Here is a 20,781-nt window from a genome sequence, read left to right as displayed (position 1 = left end):
GTTGTAAAAGAAAAATACAAAAAATAAGTCCCATTGTTTTATTTTATTTGTTCATTCATTTTTATTTCAGCCTAGTCCCTTTTATTTTTAATTTAATTTCTTTAATTTTATTTAATTTAATTTAATTTAATTTAATTTAATTTAATTTAATTTAATTTTATTTATTTAATTTAATTTAATTTAATTTAATTTAATTTAATTTTATTTTTTATTAAAATAATCCTCCACACATTTCCTGTACCCCAGTGAAAAACAGGTCTAAACAAAGCTACTAAAAGTTATACTATAAAGTTAAAAGTTTAATATTTCAAAATTAGTTAATAGTAATATATATAATATATATATATATATATATATATATATATATATATATATATATATATATATATATATATATATATATATATATATATATATATATATATATATATATATATATATATATATATATATATATATGCCTTACTATCTCCCCAGACCACTTTTGATCTCTAGAGACCAAAAATAGCAAATTGCCATTTCTTATCAACCTTTTTTAATCAACCTCAATAGTCTCATTGAAGAAAAAATAAACAATGGCAGCATCTAAAATAGCACTCATGAGCGTTTCTGCTACTGGCTTGGATTTATCTAAACCGGTCCTTCCTGATAGAGTTTCACTCGTGTTGCCAAATATGAACACTAAATGAAATCTAATATCTGCCTGAATGAACAGCATTATACTGTAGCTACTTAAAAGCCACAGTTCAAAGCGAGAGAGAGAGAGAGAGGATCATTGTATGTGACTTCTCTGTTATTACATGCTTAGCTGAGCTCATAATGATCTATATTTGGTTTATCCACATGTAGATTTGGATAGATATCACCAGTTCCTGACAGTATATTAAAAACTTGTGCATTTAAATCATGTAAATGTTGTTTGTTTGTATCTAATTACATGTGTTTTGTGTTCATTAAGCAATAAAGTATGATGCGGTCAAAGAAGAGCGGTATCTGCAGGAAGCCAAACAGAAGGAGCTTCAGCGCATTGAGGAAACCCTGCAGCTGGTGGCACGCAGAGGTGAGAAACCGCAGATCTGATTGTAGACACTACTTTCATAACCTACACGTCATTTTAAGGATACGATAGTATGATATCATATGATAGTTCTATACTTATAGTCAATCATGTACAATTATTACACCAACAGATGTTCAGTAGGTCATTCATCCTGATCCATTCATACCATAATGTGTTTTTTTAACCTTATTCATTGTGTGTTTTTTTTTATTTATTTTAATTTATGGTTGTAAGTCAAATCTAAATATGACTGGGTGATCGCGGTGTATTAAATATGCATATCACTGGGTATCCGTGGGATCTTAAAACAGCATATCACTGTGGGCTCTATTTTGACGGTCCATGCGCAAAGCGCAAAACTCAGTGCGCAAACACTTTCAGGGCGTGTCAGAATGCATTTTTGCTAATATAAGGATGGAAAAATCTGCTTCGCGCAATGGCGCATGGTCTAAAAGGGTTGAGTTTATTTTCTTAATGAGTTATAGGTGGGTTTTGAGAATAAACCAATCAGAGTTTCATCTCCCATTCTCTTTAAAGGGCCATGACACCCCCCTCTTTCGGTTAGAGTCTACTTCAGAATTTTTTCAAAAGATGCATGATTAATGGGCGTGGAGCTCCGCGAGCATCGGGCAGGAGTGGGCGTGGCCAGCAGGGGAGAAGGGGAGCGAATAACTGCTGTTGTCAGTTAGCTCACAAAATGAGACACAAAGAGGAGACGCATGAGTTTATAGTTTACAAAGTTAAAATGCAAAGAAATGAACAGTGATTTAATGCCCTGCTACATTTGTTATTTGTAATTTCATATACAGACAACAACAATTTATATCATTATAAAGATAATCGTGTTCATGTAAACACTATAAATGAGGATTCTCCCTCAATCCCCGTATCCAGCAGACTCAGTGCAGCAGGTCATCTGACCCGTCTATTTTAACCATTAGCCCTGCTAGTAATCTGGAGGATTTAGGCAAACACAGCAGCACAGTGATGTGTCTGAATGTGAACGAACTCCTGATGAAAGACAGCGTCCGCCATTCTCTAATTCTCGTGCTGCTCTCCCGACAAAAATGCTAGCAGCACGCACACAGCTTTGCTGTATGATCGGCCCTGACAAGATCGCGGGGGAAAACATGCAACAAACCCCGTGGATGATGGAAACAAACGCATATTAGCCTTCATGAACGGCTAAATACTGTGCCGTGGTTTCCGTGTCTCTCAGCTCGGGCTTGACACTGGCAGGTCTGGCAGGTCTCATGAATAATTAAGCAGCCGGCTCTTCTCATAGGATAAGAAAACTCCGCTATGAATAATAATGAGAAACCGGCGTGTCATCATTGCACTTGCAGTTCTGCGCTACGTCGCCGATTTTGATCCCGCCCCAAAAATCATTTTAAACCCGGAAGCTGAAACTAGCTGACAAAAGCTCAAAATTATCCAGTTTTCCCCACAATTAAAGCTGACAGGTGCTAACATTGTCTTAACTGATGCTCAACACACACACATCTGTTAATACAAAAAAAAAAAGTTCTCCGGGGTGTCCTAAACCTTTAAGAGTCAGTTGGGTCGTGCCATAGTGCATTTGCTATTTACATGAAGTAAAGTAAGGATAAGTGGAAAAACTGAGCATTTCACTAGCAAGATAACAGTTAAACAGAGCATCTACAGCGCAAGAATGAGAGATAATCGATCTACTGGTCTTGGATAGGGAAACCTTTATGCACAGACATCAATTTTATTTCATTTGTTAAGCGCAAATATTTGTTTCAAAACTATTTCTAAATTCAGTTTTAATTTCCAGCAAACGAATAAATGAACAATAATAATGAGGTGTGTTCAAAAAACTGAGTTATATCCTAAAACACAGGCTGTGCCCCATATGGTATAAAACCTGCAGGTGGGCAAATCTAAGCTTGCTTTTAATAAAACAAATATAAATATGGATATAATGAATAAAACTGCTAATAATAATAATAACATTAAACAAAAGCAAATTGTTATAAATAAACTGAAAAAGTCTCCCGAGATGAAGAAGGGATAAAAGCAGTGGTTTTTCATATTTATGTAGGCTAGAAAATAATATGTTTTGTAATATATTAATCCTTTATATTTATATCCTATATATATGTTCTTATTATATCCTATATATATATATATATACTTAATATTTAAATTTTTTTCATATGTAAAGATACTTGCGTATTGCTCTACATCTTGTGTGTATTAAGCAGTGCGTAAGCGAGGCGCAACTGTGCTGGACTTTAGACCGGGTTTGTTTTGGTCTATTGAAAAATCTATTATAGTTTCTCAAAATAGCAACACGCCAGCGGTTCGCCTCCGAACGCCTTCCTTTTTAGATCAGAACGCCTATGGGCGCACATATGAGCGCTAATGCATTTGCTATTTAAACTGCGTGGTGCAACGCCTCAAAATGACTCTTGCGCCAAGCTGAAACTAGCAAACCACTATTGCGTTGCGCCTTGCGCCCTATTGCGCCAGGTGTATGATAGGGCCCTGTGTGTCCACGGGGTCTTAAAAGGCTTTAGAAAGCCCTAAATTTACTTAATTATTGTGTTGTGGGTCTTAGATAATTTTAAACGGGTCATAATTTCCTTTTGTTGATGTAAAGAAACCCAATCAGGGCTACAATCGCCAACAATCACTCTCAATAAAACTTTGTTAAGTAAAACATAAGTTATTTTAACTTATTTATTAACTCTATTTATGAATATTAACTCTAATAACTCTTAATTAATTCATAATGCTGTTTTTTTATGTAGATTATTGTCTAGCATTAACCTAAAGGGACTCTTCTTTAAGAATACATGTGGGGTGAGTTGCTGTATGTGGGTAGCTTTATCAAAAATGCAACATTGGCTTTTGCGAAACTGCAAAAATGTCTTTTAACATACATTTGACTGCAGTTTCTAAATAAAATACACACTGAGGGGAAGTTTGACACCAACACCTTTTCTTCCTTTTGGCACTAATAATTTTTGGAACATATTATCAAAGAATAAAAAAAAATATTTTTTATATTTTATTTATTATATTTATTTATAAATTTGCATAAAACAGAAAAACAAGCAGTCAACAACAACAACAACAACAAAACAAACAAATACACTAACAAACATCCCCAACCTTATTTGTGCGAAAAAAAGCCACATAGCTAATAGTCTGCAAACATTAGTCCTCAAAAGTCACACAAACGCACAGCAAGTGTACGTATAGAGTGCAGCAGCAGGATCTTTTGTAATTGTATGAGATTAAATATCCTCCTGCTCTAAGATTTGTCAATTGTCGACGTATGTAAGAAAGGGAGACAATGTATAGAGAAGAATTAAACGCTTTGCCAATAGCACGGTAAAAGTAATTACTCTAAAAATTTCTTCTTTAAGCACAATATTTTTGGGACTAGTTCCAAAACTTGCCAACGTGGTTTAGGTTAAAGGGTTAATTTTATGGTAAAAGCAACGTAAAATCAAGTTAAAACTACTTGATTGCAGTTCACTTTTCTCTTACTGTACGTTTAAACTGAAGGCAGTGAAAAGCGTCAATGTTCGCTCTGGCCACCTTCGTGACAATACTGTCTGCCTTTACTGCTCTGCTGTCGAGAGAATCAAAATTTGCTACATTGATCTCATATTTAAAGGGGTCGTTGTAGCATTTCAGCAAATCTGTTACGCTCCCGCATAAAAACATGCTTTCTAGCATGAAAGTGTTGGATGCTTTTTATCAAATTATTACGCAATAATAAAACACTTGGGAACAACTGTGGTCGGAACCAAAGTTCACAGTGACTGTGTTCTCTTGAATCTCTTTAGTGGTGGACTTTCTGAACATTTTGATTGCTTGGTGCTGAACCTTTTATAGCTCATTACCATAAAGTTGACTTGATTTCAACTCTCCTCGACACCCACACTCACAAAGATGCATCCCGCTTCTCCTCCCTGCTTGCACCTTTGACACTCTCGCCACTTTTAGTGTAAATGCACATGCATGTTACAATTGCATTTGAAAATATTCACTGGTCTAGATGATCTGACAAGACCTGCCTTCACGTGGACATGTACTGTACAAGAATGCTGTGTATCTGAAACATACTACAAAACATAGCACCCTCTAGTGGATTTGTCATCTGAAATGTGCAATGAAATGTTAGTTGCCGTGTTGTTTGCTCTATATTTTACTATATTATACAGTCCATATTTCCTAATTTTATAATTACAATAACGGGGTAATAACTAGATAATAAACCGAACCAAAATGCTGTGTGATGTGCCTTACATTGTGTGACTGGGCAATCAGCCTTTCACCTTCAGTTTACATAAGGCAGCAACCACAAATTGAAAGAGTAAAAGCACATACCAAAATAAATATTTATCAATTCTACCTACTGAACATTCTAATACTATGGTGGGCAATTTAATAAAGAGTTTTAAAATGTTATAATATGTAATAAAAACATTGTAGTTTTAAATAGTATACTGTACTTTTTTTTGCCAAAATGGAGCTTTGGAGAATTTAGAAGAGAATTTACCATGGTATTTCATTGTATTTTTTATTATTATTATAATTAGATTTTAGATATCTGTCAGCAATGCCAGGTTAAAAACTATTTAAAGTTCAGAAAATCAATAGAATTTCCATATTGGTGCATTCCTGTATAATTGAATGGACCATTTAATCAGTAATACAGTAGTTTAGTACACCAAACACCCATGCTTGTTTGGTATTACTGTACTATGTTAATAACAAAACAGCAAAAGCCTAACAGACATATTGAATAGCCTAAATTAAATGGGGCTTTGAAACTCAATTTTTCATTACAGTTTCATTATTCAGCCATAACCTTTTAATCTTTACATTTACAATTAAAATATTACCATAGGCTATCAATATTGGCCGGACTTTATCCCAAACCATCAATCCATCTATCTGTTTGTCCATCCATTCTTCTATTTTGACCATTTGTCTATCCTTCCATCATTTCATCTATCTTCCATCTGTCCATCCGCACATTCAGATCTCTCTTCCTAACAGCTTTGTGTGTTTGCTTTGTGCTGCACCTGATGGACGGCAGACTCTCAAGCTGGAGAGTTTGTGTTTAATCTGGAGAGTTATGTGTATAAGAATCCACCGCGGGGTATGTACAGACCCATTGCTATAGAAGGCCACTTGCGCCCATCATACATTTGTTTGTTTTTGATAGTTTCATTTTAAGTGTGTGTTGAGAGTGTTGATTTGTTTTCCTCAGCACTGCTTGGTGTGCTTTTGTGTACATTTCTGCGAGTGTGTTTTTATTGCAAGTGTGCGTGTTTAATACTTTTCTATTCTTTCTCAACTGACTTTTCTCTTTTCCCCAACGCTGCGCTCTGTAAGACAAAGGACGTAAGGTTAAAAAGCATAAAAAACCCTTTAGGAGATCAAAAAAGTATGAACATAAAGCAGGTGGGTGGTCAGAAGCGACTGTGATCGACTCGTCACGGCAAATATTCACAATAGTTACATTTTATTTGTTAGAATAAAAGCATTTATTTCCATGGTGCTAGATTAAGTCATTAGAATTGCAAATGTAATGGACTTGCTTATAAACCCTTTGTATTTAAAATTTTAGAGAAGCCTCAGGAAGAAAAGAAGGACACGTTTGCTGAGAAACTGGCAACACAGGTTATCAAAAACCTCCAGGTCAAAATCACAAGCATTCACATCAGATATGAAGATGATGTAAGTGTTGACTTGTCAAACATGATGTCAGCTCTTCAGTTATGTGCATTTCTTGAATGTTTGCATGAAATAATGATAAGGACGCGGCTTTTATTTGATGGTATATTTATTAATGGTATATTGTGCCTCAGGTGTCCGATCCTCAAAAACCTCTTGCTATGGGTTTGACCCTTTCAGAACTCAGCCTACAGGTGCTCTCTTCAAATACATTCACAGAAATGTCTCTAAGTTAAGATTAGTTGCGAAATTTGTCTAAAAGTATGCACTTTGTCCTTTCTTGTGAAGACAGCAGATGAAAACTGGAAGACTTGTATTCTTAATGAAGCAGCCAAGATCATCTACAAGGTAAAACACCAAAATGCACGCCATATTTATTTTTATAATGATTATGTCACATTAAAATATTGTTTCTGTGTGTATTCTCTACCTAAGCTGGGGCGTCTGGAGTGTTTTTGTGCCTATTGGAATGTAAACGGCCCAATCTTCTACAAAGACTCCTGGGAGGGGATAGTGGTAATGTGTCTTTCTTATTTTTCTCTCATAAGTTAGCCATCCTGTTGTGGTCATTTTAAGATTGAAGATGGCTGTATTCAAGGTTTCCACAGTTCAAGGAATTTTTGAAATATCATGGAATTTCAGAATGTCTAATCCAGACATTGTATGTAATTTTTCTATCCCATATATAGAATGGTATTGCGCTGTTTTATAACTTTTGTTGTGATTGAGCAATTTTCAGCTGCTTGAGTCCTTTCACAGTCAGCAACTAACAGTTAGTCAAATGCAGTGACCGGATTGTACCTGTTAACTATGATTAACCTGCCAGAAGACTTTGACTTCAAAATGACCACTTTAGAGTAGATGATAGAAAAGGTATGGTTAGAGGAAGCACTTTGCAGCAACACAAACAGTTTTCAAGATCTGAAGTAAATTAGCCAACTGTTCTTTTAATAGTGGCTATTAAAGTCCTACAAAATTATATTCAAGCTAAAACTATTCTAATATTATGCAAAGCGCAACAATGCCTGTTTTATTGTTCACATAAACTCAGCTTTTTAGGAAGTAAAACTCAGGAAATAGTTTTATAGAAAATAATTGTATATTTTGCCAATGGAAATATTATAGTTTATAAAAAAATAATTCTGTCATCAGTCATAGAGTAATTCTAAACCTGTAATGTTTTTGTTTATAGTAGGCTTGTTCAGACTGAAGGCAAATCAGTTTTTTCTCAGATAAGATGTTTCAGGCACACTACAGAATAAGCATAATTAATTGCAAGTGACCGTCAAATTTGTTTGTCTGAACATAATTAGCCTTTTTGCAAGGATTGAATTGGTAACAGCTAGGGTGTTTTCACATATGTGATAAGGCTTTCAAAATAGACACATAAATGAAGGTGAATTATCTCACTTTCTAAATAAGTGCAAGGTTGAGTCACACTGCAACTCCTCTAATTTTGTACTGTAATCAGTATACAGTATGCTGTGTTGTTTTGTAGTTATGACAAACTTCAAAGTGTATGTGTGTGAATACCTTGTATTCCTTTTGTTGTTGGGACCAAATGTCCCCACAAGTATAGCAATACCAGTAATTTTTTACTTTGTGAGGGCATTTTTGGTTCCCATGAGGAAAATAGCTAATAAATAAAACAGTTAAGTTTATTCAATATTAAAAAAAAAACAGATTGCTTACTTTGAGGGTTGGGTTAAGGGGTAGTGGAATAGAATATTCAGTCTGTACTGTACAAACATCATTACATCTATGGGAAGTCCCCGTAAGGATAGCTGTGTGTGCGTGTGTACTTTTATTTGTGTGCATCCATGCATGCATGTATGCGTGTCTATGTGTGTGTGTAAGTATGTTTGAGTGTTAGTGTGTGTATGTACATCAGGCATTTTCCACTGGTTTTGACATTGTCATTGCACATTGCATTTTGTTAATGACTGGACAACCAGAGCATCAAAACTAAGATGCATCTTTACAAATATTCATTCAAATCACCTCGTAATGTAGTTTAAATTAGATAAAAATTATAATAATAATTTCTTTGGCTTGCTGTCTAAACATAGCTTTAGAGATGAAAAAAGAGCTGTTGTTAATTCCACTTTTAAATCATTCCTTACATGCAACCAGAAGCTGCCATAAGAATTGAGGTGTTTAGAAGAAGCACCTGGATCATGTTCATCCTGTCTTACCCAGTAATATAAGCAAAACAACCTATCTGCTTTAGCTTGTGTGTGCAGACACAGTGGAACATCTGCATCTGCTCACAGACAGCCAGCAGTAATGTTCTTTGCGCAATAAAAGTGTGTTTGAAAACCTTACATATTTGTTTGGTTGACAATTATATTGTAAAATTAATAATGCAAAGAATTTAGTAGCAATAAGAAAGACATGGCAGGTCGATAAGAAGGGTTGTTAAAATCCATTAAAGTTCAGATGTATGTGATACTTCTAACTCAATCATTATTAATTTATGATTGGATCAGAAATAAAACATGGTAAAGTTTATCTTGAACACTTGCATTGAAAATCTTTGATCTTGCTGACATGAAGTCTTTAGCTGGAGGCTCTGGCTAAATGCTTGACTCATCTCTTATCAAACCTGTGACATCGAGTCATTGCAGTGATGGTTAACAGCGACTGGCTCCTAGAACAATCTTTTAATCACTTCCTCTCACTTTTAATCTCTTTCTTTATATCTCTTAATCTTTCTTGCCTTCTCAGAGGGGCAAAAGAAAAAAAAAAAGGTTTCATTTGCTCTCAGTAGATTTCACTTCCTCTGCTAGACTGCACAGTATAGGCCTGAATGTGCAATGTAACTGCTATTAAAACATGTACTATACTGAATTTGATTGTTTAGGCCCCGCTTTTGCCTTTAGAACTATCTTAATCCTTTGTGGCATAGATTCAACAAGGTACTAGAAATATTCCTCAGAGTCTTTGGTCCATATTGTGATGATAGCATCACATATTTTCTGCAGATTTATCTGCTGCACATCCATGATGCAAATCTCCCTTTTCACCACATCCCAAAAGTGCTCTTTTGGATTGAGGTATCGTGACTGTGGAGGCCATTTGAGTACAGTGAACTCATTGTCATGTTCAAGAAACCAAGATGATTCGCGCTTCATGGCATATTTATCCTGCTAAAAGTAGCCATCAAAAGATGGGTACACTGTGGTCATACACCACCACCACCACTAGTCTGAACTGTTGATACAAGGCAGGATGGATCCATGCTTTCATGTTATTAACACCATATTCTGACCCTACCACCTGAATGTTGCAGCAGAAATCGAGACCCATCAGACCAGACAACTTTTTTTTATCTGTTGTCCAATTTTGGTGAGCCTGTGTGAATTGTAGCCTCACTTTTTTATTCTTAGCTGACAGGAGTGACACCCAGTGTAGTCTTCTGCTGAAGTAGCCCATTCGCCTCAAAGTTTGATGTGTTGTGCGTTCAGAGATGCTGTTCTGCATACCTCGGTTGTAACAAGTGGTTATTTGAGGTACTGTTGCCTTTCTATCAGCTCAAACCAGTCTGGCCATTCTTCTGTGACCTCTGGCATTAACAAAGCATTTGCGCTCGCAGAACTTTCACTCATTGGATATTTTCTCTTTTTCAGACCATTCTCTGTAAACCCTAGAGATGGTTGTACGTAAATATCCCAGTAGATCATCAGTTTCTGAAATACTCTGACCAGCCTGTGTGGCACCAACAACCATGCTGCATTCAAAGTCACTTAAATCACCTTTCTTCCCCATTCTAATGCTCAGTTTGAACTGCAGCAGATCATCTTGACCATGTCTACATGCCTAAATGCATTTAGTTGCTGTCATGTGATTGGCTGATTAGAAATTTGCGTTAACGTGGAGTTGGACAGGTGTACCTAATAAAAGTGAATGTATTTACAGTGTTCTGCTCCTGGTCTGTATTTTAAAAAAATATTGTAGATTTAGATTTTTCAGAAAGAAAGTCTTGTTTTTTGGTTTTGATTACAGGCAAAATATAAACAAATTAATTTGCTAATACTTCAGTCTGTCTGTTATGAAGTATGTAAAAGGTCTGTGTATATTAAAGTAGAAATCAAAAATCTAGTGTTTCTGAAGGTATCTAACAAAAAATGGTATTTGTTCGAATTTTAAATAAAAAATATTTTGGAAATTAGAAATGTCTAAATAACTAGTCGACTTTAACTTACCACTTTTGTATTCATATTTGAACATATGAAAAAATACTGCTCAGAATCTTGATATTGTTTTGTGTGTGTGTTTGCAGGAGAAGTTAAAAGCAGGAATAAGCACAAAAAATGAGGAACTGCAAGGCTATCAATACAGTATGTACTATTCACATGAAATTCATGGCTGTGTGTTTTATCAGTATCTGGCCTGGAGCTGTTTAGTATAGCTTTGTTAGTATGTGTTTATATTGTTCTTTGCTGAAGAGGAAATAGAAGATTATAAATAATAAACATCACTGAAAGACAGAAAAGAACAACATGGATATTGTAAGCCTTTGAAACTATACATTTTATATAGTCAATTAAATATTAAATGGCAATAAAATGACTAATAATGTATCACATTCCACTTATGTAAACTCTGTTTTTTCATGTGATCACTACACTTCTGGGTGTGTGTGTGTGTTACCTGCCACGGCTTTATGAGCTGTTTATATAGGCTATGTGATCTCAAACTGCACACATGACACACCTCTTTATAGCACACAAACTTTAAATTATTATAACATACACATACTAAAAATAAATCAGAATACATTGTTGTAATTAACATACAAATGACTGGACTGGACTTGTCAGTATAATTAAGTTATTTTGAAGGTTAAAATTTAAATTCTTAAAAGTTATTTACTCAACCTTGACTTGTACCAAACCAGTTTGACTTCTGTTGAACACAAATGAAGGTACAGTATACTGAAGAATTTTGGAAACCTGTGACATAGCATTTGTTTTTCCTACTATGGACTTTAGTGGTTACAGGTTTTCAGCTTTCTTCAGAATATCTTCTTTTGTGTTCAACAGAAGAAAAAAAAAACTCAAACATGTTTGTGATTGGATTTTCATTTTTGTGTGAACTATTACTTTAAAGGATTTATGTCCAGCATAGTGTTAGCATTATAAAGTATACCATGATTCATAATGAACTCATATGTTTCTTCATATAGTTTTCAAACCAATATTTGCCTCTGCAAGGATGTGCATCAACCCGAATGCCGAAGTTGAGCTCAAGTCACCCAAAGCTAACCTGCACCTGGAAGTTCAGAACATTGCAATTGAGATGACTAAATCGCAGGTATATCTCAGTACATGTATGGCTGCTATGTAATCAATCAATCAATCAATCAATCAATCAATCAATCAACCTTGTCTGTCTGTCTGTCTTTCAGCCAGTCAGTCAGTCAATCAATCAATCAATAAATCAATCTATCCATCCATCCATCCGAAAATACTTGTTATTAAAATATAGTAGTTACAATGAAAATTGAATGGCTAATATTTCATTAAAAAATCAATGGCATGGCTACAAGAGCGACCAACCTTAAACAATTGGATAGATGCAACTATTGAGATCTATACAATGGAAAAAATCACTTCTGTAGTTAATTTAAAGAAGGATATATTCCTTGGATAATGGAGGAAACGGGTTAAATTAGAAGACCTGATTTTGTTGCTATATAAACAAATAAAAGATGTTTAACTAATAGATAAATATATACTATTGTGTGTATACATATATGGTTATATATATTTATATTGTATTGTGTGTTATCCCCTTGTGTATAATGAATACGGTGATTTGAGATTATTCTGGAAGGAGTTATATTATGTCATGTCTTCTCACCCTTGATTTAAATAGACTTTTAATTTTTATTATTTTCTTTAGTTTATTTGTGCTATTTTTCTTTTTATAATTTAACAAAATTTGATTACTATGTAGAGTATGTATAGTGCATATGTTAGTACACACTGCCTCGCCCTGAGATTCAAATGTACCTTGAAATATTGTATGATTGTACTCAATCAAGTGTTCACAATAAACATAAAAAAAGAAGAAAAATGAATTACGAAAAAGTTACATTTGTTATCAGCAACAATAAAATAGTTACTAGTCACTATTAAAATAAGTACCAGGATCTAAGTACAGTATTTAAGGAAAATATACAGGACCTCTCTTCTGTGTTGCATACATAACATACAGTAAATAAAGATTGTAGATTGTAGCTCAAAACATACATTAATCTGTTATATACTATAAATATCAGGACTGAGGAGACAGAACAGGTCTTGGAAGAATGCAAGGATATAATAATGCTCTTTTATTTTTTGATTCTAGTACCTCTCTATGGTGGATCTACTGGAGTCTATTGACTGTATGGTGAAAAACGGCCCTTACAGAAAGTTTAGGCCTGATGTTCCAGTCCACAGAAATGCAAGGCAATGGTAAGTAATGTACATTTGATTTGTTATTGAATTGATTCGAGCTTGGTGTTTCTAACATGCCTTCTCTGATTGGTTAGGTGGAAATACGGCATCAGCAGTATACTGGAAGTGCATGTCAGGCGCTTCAACCAGATGTGGAACTGGACGAACATCAAGAAGCACCGACAGACGCTTAAAGCTTACAAAGCAGCATACAAAGTCAAACTAACACAAAGTGCGAAAGTGCGAGAAGACGCAGATAAGCAGATTCAGGTATTAACAGCAGATCTGGATCACATTTCTGAATATTTCAATTATATTATCAATTTCAATGTCATTATTCTGAAAAAATAACTTGTGTAAATATATATCTTTTGTTAATGTATTGAATATATTGATAAAATTAATCTGTTTATTAGCCTTTTACAAAAATAGTAGGATAGTTTTATAGGGAAATAAATGACAAATATTTTTTCCAACCCTTCTCTCATAAACTAAATTAAATGACAGCTTCACACAAAAATATACATCAATAGAAAATGAATAAACTAATAAATAAATAAATAATTGCCCATTTTAAAATCACAGTGTCAATTATGGATAAAATAAGTGCTGGATTGTTCATATTTAAAAATAGCCCATGTACAATGTACACATGCACATCAACAAACAGAATTTATAAGCATATCATCCATAGATACAATATACTTACAGTGGTTAAATTTATCCTTTAATTGAAAACCCCCTAAGGCTTAGATTGACAGTATGTAGAAGCACTCACGTACTCTAAATGGGTACCGTGCCTCAGAGAAAGTAGTAGAATTACCATTCATTGTAAACCAAATTTTGTTTAAATGAATAAAGCATCCAGTTGTTAAATGTTGGAGGAAATCTTCATTTCTATAGTAAAAGAACGCATCGTCTTGCTGACAGTCTCAAAAATGCATTTGCAGTACAGCTAGATAAACATTTAATATTCAAAGGAAGTCCAAAAAGTTCAACCAGAGGACGTGGCTTGATGTGCATCTTTGTCACAGAAGAAAAACATTAGACAATTGATAACCAAAAAGAGGTTATAGATGGGCAAATCCAAAACATATGTACTCAATCTGCAGGGGCTTGCTTGCAGTGATCGCATATAGGGTCAAAACCTTAAATTATATTTGCAAACCTCTCTTTTTTCCCATAAATTTGAAAAGACAATGTGCATAGATAGAGTGATTAAGATATTTTAAATGAATAAAATGTTTGTTCACCATTATTTCTGAATGTATTTATCATGTTTCTGCCAGGAGCTGGAGAAAGGCCTGGATGTGTTCAACATTGTATTGGCCAGACAGCAGGTTCAGATGGAGGTGAGATGACATGTGGCACAACAGAAAGTACTAATAATCTGATTTCATTATATAATATACTGTAGTATTATAACTTCTCTTTCACTCTCTCCACAGGTGGTTCGATCTGGACAGAAGCTGGTTGCCAAAAAGGCTGCCACTCAGAAACAGAGTGGAGGAGGCTTCTTTAGTAGCTTTTTTGGCAAAAAAGAAGGAAAAAAGGAAGAGGAGGATAAAGAACCTGAGAGTGAGGATTTGAACTTTTATATGAGGGGAACCCAAACCTGCTCCTGGAGGACCAATTTTTGGTGGAATTCAGTTCCGAGGTGTTTGGACATTTCTAGTCAGTCTTCAGACCAAGCTGGTTCATGTGTTTTCTGAACTCTCCAAAAAAGTGGTCCTCCAGAAATTGGTTTGGACACCTCTTCTATTTTATCTTTTCTATTTGCCTCTGAATAAGGCTGCATTTACACTGCACCGTTCAAGTGTCTCAATTCTGATTTTTTTTTCTCACATGTGGCACAGATCGAATATGGCCCGTGTACGTGTTAGCAGGAAAAAATCACATGGATTCCGATTTACTCAAATCAGATTCAGGCCTTGTTCATATGTGGAAATTTATCCGATAGGAATAGAATCTGTGTTCTTGGGTCTGCAGTGTAAGCAGGTAGATCGGATTTTCACCTGTCAATGCGAGTCGCGCGTCCATTAAAACCATAGTGAATGACGTCAAGTCTGACGCTTTCATTTCAGTACAGACTTCAGCAGTCCCAAACCTTAAATCTCATACACGAGGACTAAATATGCTTTTATATTTTCACATAGCACGCGTATTTAAGCTTGTAAATGAGAGAAAGAGAGAGCGTGAGAGCGCAAGATCCGCCATGTAACCATAAACTAATATAAAACTGTTGCATACATCACGTGCATAAATCACGCCATAGACATTACATTAAGATGCCTCCTGGTTTAAAATGTCTAAGATTAAAAGAAGATGGTCAAATGAGAACTTTTCTGTCATAAGCTATAGTAAAACAACAACTTGTCCATAAATTAATGCCAGTGAACAAATTAAATACAGGAATGGAGAAAATGGCGCTCTTTAATTATCAGCTGTCAGGAGCCCGCTCCTTTTTTCTGGTCATTGTGTATTCGCCGTGTGCAGTGTAAATGCAGACGATAAGATATGAGTCACTTATAATGTATATTTAATAAAAATAATGTAAGCAGGTCAGCAAAAAATTGGATATAGTCACAAAATCGGAATTAACCATCAAGATCTGCAGTGTAAATGTAGCCTAAATGACTCTTCTACATATTTTACATGTATGTTTATGTACATGAATGTGTTCACAGGTATTGATTCCATCATGACTGTTGAAGAGAAGTCTAAACTCTATACAGCCATTGGCTACAGCGGGAGCTCGCATAACCTTGCCTTACCGAAACATGTGAGTGGAAATTATACATCTGCTACACTGGAAAGGAACTGTTTCATTTGCAATTGCTCTGCTAATTCTCTGCTAAATGTTTAGTAAATAAATGCATACATATATAAATTAAGTTAGTAAATAAATAAAAGTAGATAATAAATAAATAAATTAATAGAAAAAAAATATGAGTGACATACATAATACAATTTTAATTAGATAAATAAATGCAGAATAGTAAAAATGAAGTAATATAGTAATTATGATTAATGTTGATTACATAAACACGATGCAAAATGTGATTAAAATAAATACACAAAGGTTAGATTGAAGCAAAATACACTACAGTGCTCAACATGAGGACACCCCTATTTAAAAATGAATATTTTTTTCCATTCTCAGTGAATATAGCCCATAATGTTTGGTGAAAATCAAACGTTGGTCCATTAGTTGCTCAGTATTTAGGAGTAGAAATATAATACATTTAAATAAAATAATTAATTGAAAAAAATACAAACTACAAAATTTCAAATACATTTGATATATTTATGTGTCTTGATTTTTTTTTCCTCTTTATTAAAATGTTATTTAAAAATTTTCCCTAACATATTAATTTGGATGTACTATTGTTTTGACTGTGATCTTAATTTATTATCTGATTAATTAATATTATTTTTTGTTAGATTAGTTCCAGTTTTGGCTTTGGTACCGACTAATCAATGTATATACACAAATATATGATTGTAAACCGTCCTGTTGAAAAAATGGCTTTATTTGCACACAGTGCCACCTGACGGCCAAAGAGGGTAAAACAAGCAGATGAGTTACAGATGGCCTGATTTGATATGTGGCTGTATTTTGCACCAGTTACGTCTTATAAAGAACAGTAAAGAAAAGTCAGTTTCCACAAAGACTAGATCTATTAAAAAAAAAAGTAAAGTATGTTTAGTTTTTGTTGTTAATATGTAAAAAAATAATTGTCTAATAAATGAATCTGCTTGAAATGAATGGGGCTGCTCTATTTCGGATTCTAACGTACATGGTTCATTTACATTCATCTTGACAAACTAAGTGGTGCAAAAAATGTTTCAAAGCACATTTTGAAGATGTATATTTGTAATTGAATGTGCAGCACAGTTATTTACGTAAACTAAGACTAAAACTATTGCTCAAAACTATTTCTTAACTGCAATAAAATAAAAAAATGAATTGTTTACCTCTGTTAAATTAAAATGACTAAACCAAAAAATGAAACTAAATATATGATAGCTAAATAGAAAATTGTTCTCAAAACAAAAACTAAACTAAAACTAACAAAACCATTAATAAAATGAACTAAAACAAAACTGAAGTTAACTTTTTTAAGTATCCAAATAAAAACTAATTTAAAAGTGCTAAACTATAAAAAATATATATATATAAAATAAAAATAAAAACTTTGCAAATTGTTTAAAGTATGTCTTATCAAACACATTGCACCTTAACAAAACTAAAGATGTGTAAAATATCAAATTTCTTACATATCCTTTTTAGCCTGGACTGAACACTCAAATATATGAATGTACATTTATGTGCAGTATGTAGCTGTGATTGTCAACTTTAAACTGCTGAGCACTTCGGTAACGTTCAGAGAGGAGCCTGGAGTTCCAGAGATCCTCAAAGTGCAAATGATTGACCTCAGTACGTCCATCTCACAGAGACCAGGAGCACAGGCCATAAGGTACGCATCATGTATACCTTAACAGCAGCCAACAAACACATCTGTCATACACTTGATAGTGTATATACATATATAGGGCAAAATATAAAGTATACAGTGGGATTCAGTTTGATCTGATGTAGTAAATGCTGTGTGCTTCACACCTGTGACGTGTGTGTGTGTGTGTGTGTGTTTGTGTTTATGTTGTATGTGTGTGTTTATATGGTTAACGAGGACACAAAATTGTATATTGACATGGGTATGGCCTAGTTGTAGTCTATTAAGGTGTTTTATGAGGACATGTCTTGTGTCCTCATAATTCAAAACACTTAAAAGTCATACTTGACGGGTCCTTTTGACATTGCTTCGAGGTTGGGTTTAGGGTTAGTGGTTGGGTTAGGCCATATGATAAGTACAGGGTTCTTGCTGGTGCTGGAATTCTTTGAAAATGCTTGAATTTTTATTTAGTATTTTCAAGGTTTGAGAAGTGCTTAGATTTTGGATATAGTGCTTGAAACTATTTGAAAATGCATTTGTGTTGCTTTCATAATAGTTTGTTGCTAAATCTAAAATTATAAATAACTTTTTAAAGGAATAATTTATCTTTTGGATAAAATGAAAACTGTTATATAGACAATGCTATAACACATATAATGTAATGAAATATGTCTATAGTGTAGAGTATGTCTATGTAAATATGTTAGTTGCCACACTTGTAAAGTGCTGGAAAAATGTCCAAATGGATCTAAAAAAAGGGTTGAAAATGCTTAAATTAGACTTCTCTACTGTTATTCTCTAAGTTTCTTTACTGTATAAAATACATTACACCCATGAAGAGTGCTCATAAATCATATTTACAACAATGTGTGTTGCACAGGGTGGAGGCTAAGCTGGAGCACTGGTATGTGACTGGTCTGCAGCAGCAGGGTGAAGTGCCGTCCCTCATCGCATCACTCGGGGATTCAGACTCTTCTCTGCTCAGTGTGCGTTTCGAGATCAATCCAGAGGACAGCCCTGCTGACCAGCTCCTCAGAGTGCACTCACAGCCTGTAGAGATCATCTATGATGCTGTAAGACAAACACAATCGCTGTCATTATAAGGTTGAGGGTAACTTATATATGTTACTTATATTAAGTACTAAGCACTATTTTTATATATATCAAGTACTAAGCTAATTAAAGTGTGCTTTCAATTGATATTCTTTCTATGTGCGTAAAGTCAACCAAAATTAGGATCCCGTAAATTCTGTACACCATGTGAGGACTTTATCATGTTATAAATTAAAAATACAATAAGAAAACTAATAATCTATTTGTAATGTGTAACAATGTAATCATGTTTTACTTAAAGTAGCATGATTAAATATTTGATATTTTCTCTGTATTGTAGCTGACTGTCATCAGCATCACAGAATTCTTTAAGACGGGTAAAGGAGTTGATCTAGAGGTCATCACTTCAGCCACGCTCAGCAAACTTGAGGAGATCAAAGAGAAAACCGCTACTGGTGAGACAGTCCTCCTCTCCCATCATCCCCACAGACATATACTCATTCTGAGAAAGAGTGTGTGATCTAACGCTTTCTCCTCTTCTTTTGAATCGAGGCTTGTCTCACATCATCGAGACGCGCAAGGTGCTGGATTTGAGGATTGATCTCAAACCCTCATACCTGCTGCTGCCCAAGTCTGGATTCTATGATGGCAAATCAGAGCTCATGATTGTTGATTTCGGTTACCTGCAGGTAAGCGAGGAAACAAAAACATATACACATAAGACAAGACACTGCAGGCACAATTTTTCTTTTCCTCAACATTTTATTGAAAGTTTTTTCATGAAACTTAATGAGTTTAATCTCGCATTATAGTATTTTATTATTATTAGGGATGCTCATAATAACCGATTCACCGTTAACCAAAAGGGTGCATTTTTAACCGATTAATAGTATCAGTTAAACGCTAATTTTTTTTTTTAAACCTGACTTCATCCACTGCTCAGATTCTTTTAGAACACGCTTATGCAAATGAGTGCATATTTAATAATATAATGCCTCATTTGCACATTCAAACAACATTTTAGAAAACCCGTACATTCATATAGATGATTATACAGTTGAAATCAGAATTATTAGTCCCCTTTTAAACATCATAGTTGCCAAATGATGTTTAACAGAGCAAGGAAATTTTCACAGTATGTCTGATAATATTTTTCTTCTCGAGAAAGTTTTATTTGTTCTATTTCGTCTAGAATAAAATCAGTTTTTATTTTTTTAAAAACCATTTTAAGGTAAAAATTATTAGCCCCTTTAAGCTATATTTTATCGATAGCCTACCAAACAAACCATCGTTATACAATAACTTGCCTAATTACCCTAACCTGCCTAGTTAACCTAATTTACCTAGTTAAGCCTTTAAATGTCACTTTAAGCTCTATAGAAGTGTCTTAAAAAATGTCTAGTAAAATATTATTTACTGTCATCAGGACAAAGATAAAATAAATCAGTTATTAGAAATAAGTTATTAAAACGAATATATTTAGTAATGTTTTAAAAAAAACTTCTCTCCATGAAACAGAAATTGGGGAAAAAAATAAATAGGGGAGCGAATAACTCGGACTGTAACTGTAGCTTTTAGTGAATGTTTTACTCTAATCACCTGCCACATCTTAAGATGGAACTCTGCTTTTTTTTTAGTAATGTCTGACTAATAAAAATGTGTGTTTTGTTTTGTAAATGTGTGTGTAGTTAAACAGTGTAGATCAGGGTGGCCATCAGCAGGTTTCTGCCAGTTTCTCATCTTTAGAGGAAATCATGGACAGAGCGTATGAAAGATATTCACTGGAGCTGCGCAGTGTCCAGATACTCTACAGCAGATCAGGTAAAAACAAGTCCTCACAGCGTGAAAAGGAACTGCCTACATTAACTGCTGCTTTAAATGCTTTCTCTTTTTGAAGGAGAGAAATGGAAAAGTGCTTGTCATGAAGGCCTTTCCCATCAACACATCCTGCAGCCAATGGACTTCACACTCCAACTGGCCAAATGTATGGTGGACAAGGATGCACGAATGCCCAGGTTAGTGCTCCATCTCTATTTTACAA

At 34.3% G+C, this 20,781-nt stretch overlaps 1 protein-coding gene across 24 annotated transcripts in view; it reads left to right on the top strand.

The window, feature by feature from the left end:
• Positions 1 to 20,781, top strand: part of vps13c (vacuolar protein sorting 13 homolog C) — a 96,254-nt gene that overhangs the window by 11,020 nt on the left and 64,453 nt on the right. For 14 of the 24 annotated variants that reach the window (XM_073908562.1, XM_021477840.3, XM_073908564.1 and 11 more), the window contains exons 5-24: positions 959 to 1,060; positions 6,144 to 6,206; positions 6,443 to 6,511; positions 6,678 to 6,787; positions 6,919 to 6,978; positions 7,073 to 7,132; positions 7,220 to 7,300; positions 11,067 to 11,124; positions 11,973 to 12,100; positions 13,142 to 13,248; positions 13,326 to 13,500; positions 14,520 to 14,582; positions 14,679 to 14,808; positions 15,918 to 16,012; positions 17,569 to 17,711; positions 18,568 to 18,760; positions 19,081 to 19,195; positions 19,293 to 19,429; positions 20,429 to 20,561; positions 20,638 to 20,755. In XM_073908562.1, the coding sequence (XP_073764663.1) occupies positions 959 to 1,060; positions 6,144 to 6,206; positions 6,443 to 6,511; positions 6,678 to 6,787; positions 6,919 to 6,978; positions 7,073 to 7,132; positions 7,220 to 7,300; positions 11,067 to 11,124; positions 11,973 to 12,100; positions 13,142 to 13,248; positions 13,326 to 13,500; positions 14,520 to 14,582; positions 14,679 to 14,808; positions 15,918 to 16,012; positions 17,569 to 17,711; positions 18,568 to 18,760; positions 19,081 to 19,195; positions 19,293 to 19,429; positions 20,429 to 20,561; positions 20,638 to 20,755 (2,140 nt within the window). The remainder of the gene's footprint in view (positions 1 to 958; positions 1,061 to 6,143; positions 6,207 to 6,442; positions 6,512 to 6,677; positions 6,788 to 6,918; positions 6,979 to 7,072; positions 7,133 to 7,219; positions 7,301 to 11,066; positions 11,125 to 11,972; positions 12,101 to 13,141; positions 13,249 to 13,325; positions 13,501 to 14,519; positions 14,583 to 14,678; positions 14,809 to 15,917; positions 16,013 to 17,568; positions 17,712 to 18,567; positions 18,761 to 19,080; positions 19,196 to 19,292; positions 19,430 to 20,428; positions 20,562 to 20,637; positions 20,756 to 20,781) is intronic. The other 10 variants (XM_073908570.1, XM_073908568.1, XM_073908565.1 and 7 more) reach the window with 1 other exon arrangement.

Source organism: Danio rerio, chromosome 7 (genome assembly GCF_049306965.1).
Source record: "Danio rerio strain Tuebingen ecotype United States chromosome 7, GRCz12tu, whole genome shotgun sequence".
NCBI classification, from domain to species: Eukaryota; Metazoa; Chordata; class Actinopteri; order Cypriniformes; family Danionidae; genus Danio; species Danio rerio.
This window is presented reverse-complemented; position numbering and strand designations above follow the sequence as displayed.